The sequence below is a fragment of the Serinus canaria genome, chromosome 4, assembly GCF_022539315.1.
Source record: "Serinus canaria isolate serCan28SL12 chromosome 4, serCan2020, whole genome shotgun sequence".
Classification (NCBI taxonomy): Eukaryota; Metazoa; Chordata; class Aves; order Passeriformes; family Fringillidae; genus Serinus; species Serinus canaria.
In genome coordinates, this window is record NC_066317.1 from 33,239,055 (window position 1) to 33,250,679 (window position 11,625).

Sequence of the window (11,625 nt, forward strand, 5' to 3'; positions counted from 1 at the left end):
AATCACATGGAGTTAAAATAGTCATGGTGGAGTAGGAATTCAAAAGTATTTGTCCCAGGAAGAGAGGGTGTGATTTAATTATACTACAAACTTTATTGGATCATTTGTGAACTCTGTTGGCAGGAACTATTCAGTTATGGTTAAGGGAAGTTTATGTCAGTTCTCCTCTTTCAAACCTACAAGGAACTGGCTGACCTTCAAAAAAACTGAGGCTGTCTTTGGTACTTTAAAATATCAGACATTTTTAGATTTTAAAGGACTATGTGCATTAAGATCTGATTTTCCTTTAAAAAGCAAGGTTTCCTTACATTCTCTTTGGAATTGCTAGAATAGATTGCTATACCCACAACAGATTTAGAGATTTTTTTTCTGGTCGTGTTTGAGGGACCCAATATAACATGTACTGTCCTTCTGCAGGCTTGGGAATCCCAGTGAAAAGTCAAATATTAAAAATAATAGGTGTGCCCTACAGTTCATAATGAGATATGCTTCCTGGAGAGGGTTGGTTCTGTTGGGGGTTTTTTCATGCTGGTGAGAAGTGAACAAAACAGATCTAATTTTCCTCTAAAAAAAATGAATTTCTGCAGGCTGGTCTTGGATCATGCCTATTGCTCCCATTGATTCCAAGTTGGCTTGACTCAACACTGTGTTTAAGTAACTCCCTTACTGAGACTTAAGTCTCTCAGCTTGCTGGGGTTTTCTTAATCCTTCAGATTTTATTTTGGTATAAATGGTAACACATATTTGGCATCATAAAAGTAGGATGGCTGACCACAATTTAAGAGCAGCAGGAGTGACTGCTGTACAGCTGTTTTCATTGCCTCTGCAGTTTCACTCCCTTAATGTAAACCCCAAACTTTCACAGTGAAATGAACCTGCATCCTCTGCATCATGCAGATCTTCACATGAAATCAGTGCTTTTCTGAATATTGAAGTTCTCTGGGGAAAAACCCCTTTGTGTTAGCTCTTTAGGTCAGTTTTTAATATAAATCATCATAGCATTTCACACTCTCAGGGTTGCACAAGTGATTTGGTGGGTCAGATTTGTTTTGGTGTGCTGGAGAGAATGCTTAATTGTGATATTTGCTCGGTGTTTAACAGTTCAGTTTTATTCATTTTAATTATTGTTTCTTAATCTTCTGTTTGGTTTATGGGGTTTTGTTTGGGGCCTTCTGGTTTTTTGTTTTTTTTTTCATAAACAGTCAGCTACATGACTACTTATGAAAGGCTGTGTACTTGGTGGTTTTTTGCTGTTTTGTTGAACACAATAGATTTTGAATTCCACCATAAATTGTAGCTTACTCTATACAAAATTCACAAAGATGTATATTGCTTTCACAGTGTTTACATGATGAGAAATTACCAGATATTAAGCTTCAGGGTTGTTGAATTTAGCCCTGGTCACAAAGTCTTATCTGAAAAATCTTAGCTGTTCCCTTGAAATAAATTTGTTTACATCACTCTAGTCTTGGAAGACAATCTACCAGATCTACCAAATGTGGGTATTAGTTGCATGTGTGTTAGCAGTTTCTGTCAGGCATGGCATACACTTTTTAGAAATGCCTGAAGTTTGTTCTATTAAACAGTTAACACGATTTTGTTGTTTTTCACAATGCTTTTGCTAACAAAAATGTGACCTTAGCATGAAAGGTGAAGTCAGAAACATCATTAAGTTGTAAGAATAAAAAAATAGATTTCTAAATAATAGATTAACAAATATAACTTTCATGCATAAACCTTCATGCGGAAAAGTCATTCTCAGAGGCTTTATTTGCAGTGTGATGTAGGTTTTAGAAAAGGGGGGGGGGAGCTATTATGCTTTGCAGATGTTTCTATCAGTCCTCAACAATGCAAGGAACAGTAATTTCGGACTTTTTAGCTGTTTTGAATGCTCTGTGAAATTTGGAATAATCCTAAAAACAGTGAGAATTCAGCAGAAAGGCAGCAGTATTCTAGATTTAATATTCTCTTCTAGGTAGTAGTTGTTATAAAGATGCTAATGCCTTTCTTTATAAAGGGTGATGTACTCTTGAAGTTCAGTGTCAACTTTTATTCCAGTAAAAGTTTAATAGGACCAATATGTTATTCAAATCTACGGGCTTGTGGAAGCAGTAATGTTAAATCTGTCATTTTAACTGCATCTTTACATTCTACAACATATTAACATATCTATTTATGTACCGTGTAAATACAGTCCCACAATGGGTAATTTTACTTTTCTTTCCCCTAGACATTCAATGAATTTGAAATAGAGCAACATCAAGAATGTGCTTATGACCACTTGGAAGTGTTTGATGGTGAAAGTGAAAAATCGCCAATCCTGGGACGCCTGTGCGGCAATAAAATACCAGATCCTCTCATTGCTACTGGAAACAAAATGTTCCTCCGCTTTATTTCTGATGCCTCAGTTCAAAGAAAAGGCTTCCAAGCAACTCACTCTACAGGTCAGAGATCAGGATGTGCTTTTTACTAATAACTTACCCATTGTTTTTTAGTGGCACATATGCAGACTTTTTTTTTTTTTTGTAGGAGTGAGATGAGTTCACAGATGTAACAGCTGTATCTAATGAAGCCTTAAGCCCAGTAGGAAAAGTCTGAGATTGCAGAAAGTGTTCTCTAGTAGTCTAGATATTCCTTTCTTAGGTGAGAAATTAAAAGGTATTGAAACAGAGTCAAATAAGAAATGAGGTTCCTCAGGATTCATGGCTTGAGATCATAAAAGATTGAATATGTTTTCACTGTATTTGTAATAACAACACTTAACTGGGACATGTGATGCACCTCCGTTACTTTCCTGTTCTAACTTAAACAAAAATCTGGGTTTCGTGTAAACAGATATTTCTTTCCTGTAGTGCTGAAAAGGAAAGGCAAGCCAAAGAAGAATAAGGAAAAAACAACATTAAAGAATTTCTCAGGACCATTAGAATATAATGTTCTTCATATTCACCATTCAATTTTCTTGTTTGGCAGAAGTCACTGAAGTTGGAAACAGTGGTTTGTAATTGCATTTATAGAATTTTTGGGACATTGTCAGTGTATAGCTTTTTCCCCTGATGTTGCTTGGCTTACAGTGGCCTCTAGTGCTGAAGCTCTGAACATCCAGTGCCTGCAGTAAAACAAGGGGATTTGGGGCTTTTTGACCTTTATTTTAATCTTAAATTATAATGTCCTCTTTAAATTTCCAGAGTTGATTCTTATTTATCCAGGCAATAAATAATTTAGAAAACATTTCATAAATATATCTTCTAGGGGATAAGTTTAAATTACAGGTAATAGTTATGAATAGAATTATCAAGGTAATGAGTTTTATTACATTGTAATAAAATTTAATGATATATAATAACATGTATACCATATTATATAAAATATTATTTTTTAATAATATATTCTCTATATAATATATAATATAATTGTGATATTTCAAGGTTGATGTAATATGATATTACCCAAAGTATTCATCAAGTTGATGTGTAATGCTCAGCTAAAAATTCCTCATTTATATCAATGCTATCATTTTGCCTTTTTTTCCTTCTGATTTTTTCCAAATAATTCAAAATATTTAGTAATTTAATTTCCCTTTCAGAGAAAGACAGTAGACAACACTGTATGAAATCTTTGTGATCAGGGCCTTGAAAGTGAAAAGTTTAGTTACCTGTGATTCAGTTTGTTTTTCTTGTGAAAAATCCAGTTTTACAAGCATGCAATGTTTTGTGTTCCCTACTACAGTAATATTTTCCCTTAGATGCAAAATTGGATAGAAGTAATAATTACCCATTTTTTAATTACCTGAGAGTATATAGTTAAAGGTCAGACCTCTTGCTAGGACAGGTGTTGTAAAACTGCTGTTTCATTTCCTCACTTTCAGTTTGCAGAACTGGAGCAGTCAATATGTGAAAAATGTACAGATGTACACTCCCTAAATGTGCAGATGTACACTCCCTAAATTCTAAAGGTTGCAAGTTTTGTTATGACCTGCTGAGTTTTATGTGCCTTAAATATAAAATCATTTATAGCACGGACAAGCATGTGCTTTTCTGAGAAAAATAAAATCTATCCAGTTTTTAAGAATGCTATAAAAAACTACAAATGTACCTCCTTGAGAGGACATTTACTTCTGTCAGCTGCTGTTGCACAGACTTCTCCCTGAGATGAGCCCTCATCTCTGGCACATACCTGGAGGTAGTGTTTGAATGAGGGGCAGCCCGGGTCTCACAGTCTGCTCCTCCAGCCTTGAGCCAAACACAGACTCTCTGTGAGAATTTTACCCTTGTGCTATGGGCACATGTCCATGAGCAGATACCTAACAAGTGTAGGATTGTAATTCCTTCATCTTTTCTAGGAAAAAAAAGATTGATGGTGTGCAATGGAAGTAGACAGAGTTCTGTTTGATCCTGTATCCATGTGTAAACAGACAGGGGGTGCTGAGGAGGCTGCTCCCATCACTTCTAACACGTTAGCAAAACTCACTCAGTGAAAGGACCTGGTCTGACACCAGAGCAGAGAGCAAGTAGCTGGATTCTGTGCCCAGAGCTGTCTCTGTTGCTGCATTCCTGGCATCTTCATCATTTAATGGCCCCTTATTATTCCAGTGGATGCTGTCAATGATGATTTCCCTTCTATGACACTTTTTGGCTTGAAGTGCTATCCGATTTCAAAATTTCCATTTAATATTTCAGAAAACAGGATAAAAATGTAGCAGCAAATACATTAAAGCTTAAAAAATAAACTGGCTAAAAAGGCTTCCTTGGGTGGAGCAAAACTTATAAAATGCTGTTTTGAAAGTGCAACACAGTTTTAGAAGGAGATTCTGTCATATTTTCCCCTCTCAGAAAAGGCATAACCCATCCAAGAGGAATTCATAAAAATGCTCCTGACAGAACATTAAACATCATTGCTCAGAGAGTGATCTGTCTGCCCTAACTCAGGCATCTAGTTCTCTTCTGGACAGCTTCATTTATGGTGCCTGGCTTCCAGCCACTGCTCTAGGAGGTTGCAGATCTACTGTAGGTCCTATTCCTATCTGTCAGTGCTGGGAGGATGTCTCAAACAAATCTGGATATCTCAGATGTCACTCAGTTTAGATGCCTGTGTTGCTTCCAAAATAGCTGTAATAATTCAGTATGGGAGTGATGAAACAAATTTATAATCTTGTTTCATTAGTTCAGATGGTGTGGGTTTAAGCTTTTCCCAACTGTCTGGCTTGTTAAACAATCAGGAAACTACTGCTTGATTTGTTCTTATGTTTGTAAGAAGCCTAATTCCCCAGAAAGGTCATGAAACGTGAGAGGGTTTTTGTGCCTTAGTTGATCTAGAAAGACTCTTTCACTGAAGGTACCAGATGACCATGGTTTTACAAGTCAGGAGCAAACACCCTGCCTGCAGCAGAGCAGCCGTGCCTGCACGATGGGAACCACAATGGGTCAGCTCTGGTACCAAGGCCAAGCAGGCAGGGCTGCAAGGCTCTGCTCTGTGCCTGTCCCAGTGCACTGCCTGGCTGGGCAGCCTGGATGGATGTAGGCTTCTGAAGCTACAGCCTAATTCTTAAGAAACTGAAAATTTGGCTTGTAGTTTCTCTTCTAAAGTATGAGGCTGTAATCTGTGAGAGAAGGGCAGGGGAACAGCAATTGCCATTTTCTGTGGTTGTATGGCTACAGCTTTCCTTTAAGCTCCTGTCCTCTCTAGCAAGCAGAGGGAAGGAATGCAGACAGTTCATTAAATGTTTTCTTGTTTGCAGCTGTTTGGTGTCTGAGGCAGTGAGATGTTACTAATGTTGGCAAGAGTCCAGTCAAACAAAAAATAAACCCAAAACAACCCCCTCTCCCCTCAACAAAAAAACCCCCAAACCCCCCAAAACAACAACAACAAAAACGCCAAATGAAATTCAGAATAGGGAGTTAAAACCAGTAAATTAGAATATGAAAAATAACTGTTTGAACTATCTTTCTTGCCAATGTTTTATCTTGTGCTCTTATTTGTTCTTTACAAGCAAAAAAAATGAAATTTCAGCTTGAACTGATCATGCATAATGGATTACTTATAAATTATATTTCATGGTTTTATTCCTTCATTACCCTACTAAGAAAAAAAACCCACTCTTTTTAAAAAGTAAGGATTTGGTCATTACCATTATTAACTCTTAGCTAAATGTGACTCCTAGCAATATAATAGTGCAATTGGTCATGTTTAGTGTGGGTGGAGTCCATGAAGTAAAATTCCAAGTGCCTCTTCACCAAAGCTTAGAAAGATTTGAATCTTGCTCTTTGTTTCAGGTTACTCTAAAATGATCAATCAAAAATATCTACATATTTTTAAATGCAGGTAAAATTATCTGTTTATTTATAAAAATTAAATCTAAACTTGTGATTCTCAGTATTTTGTTCAAGCTCATTTATGCTTGGTGTTTTTATCAAGTGCTGTAAGAGATGATTTGTTTTTGATGAGAAACCAAAACAAAATTATTCTGTTTGCATTGAAAACTTCATACACGTAAAGTAAAAAAGCCTGCACCCACATTTTAGAAATATTATGCATTTTGGAAACAATGCATTTTCTTCTCTTAAGTACAATTTTTGTCTGTTCTTCATTGGGTTTTAATAACACTTGTTTTACACCTTATTCACCTTTTCACTAGATCTAATTCATATTTAAATTCTGAACTCTTTGAGCAGTTATAAACAAGCTCTAAAGACCCACATCCATTTTGCAACTGTGTACAAATAGAGATTTTTTGCTAAAATAATGGTTTTGACCAAAGGCATGTATCTCCTGCCAAAGGCTTGCCTCAAGAACAGGCTTTCAGCTACAAGCCTTTCTCTCTGGTAGCAGCAGCTTTCTCCTGGCCCACTCTTTTGGAGAGAAAGGCCTGCCCATGAACTACACAGCAAACAAGGCAGCAATTTTTGCAGTGGCGTTTAGTATTGAGCTGGCTCTCCAGGTACCCCGTTATGGTTAAAGCTGACACTACTGTGAAACAAAAAAGTTTGGCACACTTGACTACGAGTGTGCTGGATCTGATCCTCCCCTATCACTTGCAAATGGTGTCATTAACTCCTGTGGAAGCACCACAGCTGAAATGTGGGTAGCCTTACAGCAATTGTCTTGCTGGCCACAGGAATCTTTCCAGTGCTTACTTAAAGACTGTCATACTGCTTAAGCCACATTCCTTTGGTGTTCCTTGTTTTTGTTTTTCACTTGAAAATTATGAACTATATTCAAGTGTCTCTAGTTATAAAAGAGAATTTATATAAGAAAACTCAGAATGATGGAGTTCTCTTCATACTGTGTAATAGTTCTCTCTCAGCTTGTTTGATTAACCTGCTCGTGACATTAAAATACACTCAGCCTGAATGAGACCGGGCATCTATGGAAAGAAAACACACATTTGCACTGAATAAGCTTCTTCATCTTTTTTCCCCCTCCATTTAGAGTGTGGTGGTCGTTTGAAAGCTGAACTGAAGCCCAAGGACCTGTACTCACATGCTCAGTTTGGTGATAACAACTACCCGGTTCAGGCAGACTGCGACTGGCTGCTGGTGGCCGAGCGCGGCGCCCGCGTCGAGTTGATGTTCCAGACTTTCGAGGTGGAGGAAGAGGCAGACTGTGGCTATGATTACGTGGAGCTTTTTGATGGTCATGATAAGACAGCAGTGAGACTTGGTCGATTTTGTGGATCTGGGGTAAGTAAATAGGTAGAAACTTTTTTTTGTTTTTCCTTTCTACAAACAGAATAAGAAAGGCAGGGCAGAGGAAGATGAGGGTCGTGAGATTCAGTCACAACACCTTATCATAAAGGTACTAGATTATCCACCTCATATTTTAATGAATAAATTTGCAGCCTTGTAGTACAATCACTCCCTTGAAATATTTTCATCAATAAATTGTTATGAAGTTTTTGACCAAAATATTCTAATGTTAAGCTTTAAGTAGTAAGTCAGCACACAAATAAAAGCTAGCAGCTTTTTTCCCTTATATATAGGGAAATGCACCAGTGTTAAAAAATTTTACATTTAAGTTCTTTGAATTGGAAAGAAGCCACATTTTAAGGTAGGAGGGGCTGGGAAGTATTTATAGTATGCTCATCAACTTTTAAGTCTGATTTGGGGAAAAAAAAAGTGCTCCTAATTTGAGTGATTAATATGGGCCTTAAGAAAACCATGAAATCCTATATGCATTCTGGCACGTTTTAACTGTAAGACATGAGGAAGTTGGCCAGAGGACACCCTGAAAATGCTGTATCCTATTTCTCATTTTAGACTTGCAGTGGTCTGCTGGCTGCCTGCCTTGGGAAAACTGGTGCAATGATCCCTCAAGTCCTCATCAATTCTTTATATGTGTGCCAGTGCAAGCACACTTTGGTACATATACTCTTTGCCTAGATAGAAGCTTCAAAGACTACATAAGATGACAGGGGCTCTTAAGTATTTCATTATGTGTCACTTTTTTCAGCCTCTGAGCTGGATCAAATATCTTAGTCATACAGACAAGTTACCTGTAAACTGGCTTAAGTCCTTTTAGTGCATTTTTGAACACTAATTAATCATGCACAAAAGGTGCTTCCACTTAAGCTGTAGGGGATGTATTCTAAGGGAAATGCTACAACTGCTAAAATCTACTAATTTACACAAAACAATATTTTTCTTTGCAAGTTACTGTATTTTACAAGTAGAAGGGCAGCAAACCAGAAAATGGGCTGAATTATTTTCTCCTTTTGGGGGCTTGGGGTAGAATGGTTGCACACTGATGATGGTGGTTTAGTTCTGATAAGATGTAAATGAATGGCTTCAGATGTCACATAGGATCTATACAATTAAATAGAAAAGCTATTGAAAATAAAAAGCAAAATGATCCAAACAGGAGTGGGAAAAATATGTATGTTAGCACATATTGCTACCTTCTCAACCTTAGAAGAAGGATTTGGTAGTTCAGCTGAGACTTCTGATCAATGTGCTTCAGTAATAAAACAGGACATTGTGAAGGCTGTGAAGAATAAGATAGAAAATAAGTATTGGCCTCTGTTTTTTATCTAAATTTAGAATATTGCATTTGTTCTTGCCCAGTCACTTTCTTTCTCCAGCAGAACTAGAGAAAAACTAGGAGTTAGGTTATTTTCTCAGTCTGCATCTGGCCTATAACTGAGAGCACAATGAGATAGAACCGTTCTGTCTGATGATGTCAGATGGCATTGTATCAGTGAGACACAGTGGAATTACATGATGAGGTGTAGCAGGAAAAGAGAAATATTCATAAGGAGAAAAATAATGTATGAATACAGAATGGACAGATAATGTTTTTTCTTTTTGGTAATTTATTTTAGCCACCAGAAGAAATTTATTCAGCTGGAGAATCTCTTTTACTTCACTTTCACACTGATGATACAATCAACAAGAAAGGATTTCATATACGATACAGAAGTATAAAATATCCAGATAGTGTGCACACCAAAAAATAACACAAGAACCTCTATGCCAGAAGAGTGAGAAAGAAAGCACACACAGTGAAAAGGAAGGAAAATATGTCATTTTTTAAAAAAACCTGAAGTTATTAGCACAAATGATTAATATAAGTTCAGTTGAAATGCTGGCTTATAATACCAGAGACTGAAATGAAATAAAAGAAGAAAATCACCTGTCCCAGTGGAATAGTCAAGAGGACGATGTGCAGGCTCCATACTGGACTGTCTCTGCAGAGCTTGTGAAAGGACTTGGCATGCAGGAGAATAGAAAAGCTTTTCTTCATGGTCCAGTATTTGCTAGAACTGCGTGTGGATTCAATCAGTTTCTTTCAGGGGAAGTGACCCTCTAGATCATTCTTTCTTCTGACAATTGTATGGTGTCTAGAAGGAAAAGAAGGTCTTTTAGGTCACACACTCAAATACTATTCTTCTACCTAGTTGCTTTGACTTTGAATCCTGCGTTCGGTGTGTACAAGGACTTGGAAGAAGATATGAAATGGGAAGGCCTTCCTGCATTGTTCTGTATTTTTTACAAATTCACCTGTCATATCAGGTTATCAGTGTTTTGAAACTGGAAAATCCTTCTTCTGAAACATAACTGATCTATAGAGTATTTTGTTTTACTAATGACTGAGAAGTCTGAACTGTTACATCAGTCATCAGTAGTGACCAATCACTACCTGACTGAATTTTAATGGTGTAAGCATCTGAAAATGTTTGGTTTACTAGTTAAGTAAGCTATCTCCGATGATGTGCTCTTATTTTGCACTGAATATAGAAAGAGACTGAAATAAAAACCTGTCCTGAATCAAACTCTGTATCCATGAGAAAGAGAAATGGTCAAGGATCACCTGAAACTCCTCCTACTGAATTTTTTCAGCAGTACATTTGAAACCACTGCTAAGCTTTATTTCTTTGGATCTTTTTGTGAATGAGCTATTTGCCTGATTCAGTTACTCAGAAATGAAGCTGAAATAGTGTCCAAAAGACAAGTTTCCCAAAGAGGTTTTTGTTAGTTTTTTTTCCTAAGAGTAAGACTATCCATGATGGAGAAAAAAGCAAAACGAAACAGACCCAGGATCTTTTTGATATCAAGTGTGAATTCCTATGGTGCTATTCCGTGAACATTAAAAAGAAGCAAACCAAGAAGTTTTAGACTTTTGAGCCAACAGTTTGCAGATCATGAATGTCTCACTATACCTGGCTGCATCTGGAGAAGAAGGCTTTACTGCTCCAATGGAAAGCGGGTTGCAATGGCAGTGCTATTCCTGTGGAACAACTACTATTATTGCCTTAGAATCCTCGCACACAATCAGACAGATCTTCCTGTAGATACACTCCTAATTTGATAAATAATTTGACATCTCGAGCATCTTAGCATATGCTAACAAAAGGATCTTCAAGCAAAAGCCCCATCTGCAGAGAGAGATCATCTGCTGTAAATACAGAGACCTGCTTTTGATGTAGAGTTATGTTACATTTAGAACTGAGATATTCTATGTGCTTTAGGCCGTACATGGCTCTAGTCATAATGTATATGCATTATGTAAGTATTGTATGAATGAGTGCTCCAGGAGAGTGAGAGGTATTGTGTGGGTGAATATGGAATTGTTTCTTTATGTGCCAAGTTCTATCAGGACCCTGTTTGACTGTAGCAACTTTTCTTTAAAGGCTTCATAGACAGATAACAAGGACTTCTAGTTTGCAAGAGTCAAGTTTAAATGAAGTATTATGTTTCACTTACAAGAAATATTATTTTGATATCCTTTGATGTAAGTTGCTACTTAAATTAGCTTAGTTTTTGTTTCCTTCTATGAACATACATTGGCACTAATAAATCTGACCTTTTTTTATAAAAATAAAAACTGAATGTCTGTATAGATCTCTTTGCTTGTTTTAACACTCCTGTTATTACTCATATATATTTTTCTTTTTAGATAGCCGATGTGTGTGAAGTTCAAAACCTTAATAATTTCTGTGTTTTTATAATGCTGCTCCACTGTCTTTTTGGCTCATTTTTCAGGTTGTTTGATCAAGAAATGAACTACAAACATTTTCTCCAAGGTCTTTTACTACAAAGTTCAGGCAGAGATATTACCAAAGTTAAAAAAATAAAATGCATATTCTTGATGTTGTTACATAGTTTATCAGCTGGGTGGAATTCTAATGCTTGA

At 36.7% G+C, this 11,625-nt stretch overlaps 1 protein-coding gene across 2 annotated transcripts in view; it reads left to right on the forward strand.

Annotated features, from left to right (window-relative positions):
* Positions 1 to 11,329, forward strand: part of TLL1 (tolloid like 1) — a 125,557-nt gene extending 114,228 nt beyond the window's left edge. For both annotated transcript variants that reach the window (XM_009101170.4, XM_030239410.2), the window contains exons 19-21: positions 2,231 to 2,444; positions 7,426 to 7,676; positions 9,314 to 11,329. In XM_009101170.4, coding sequence (XP_009099418.3) covers positions 2,231 to 2,444; positions 7,426 to 7,676; positions 9,314 to 9,448 — 600 coding nt within the window. In that variant the 3' untranslated portion in view covers positions 9,449 to 11,329. The remainder of the gene's footprint in view (positions 1 to 2,230; positions 2,445 to 7,425; positions 7,677 to 9,313) is intronic.
* Positions 11,330 to 11,625: the final 296 nt, after the last annotated feature.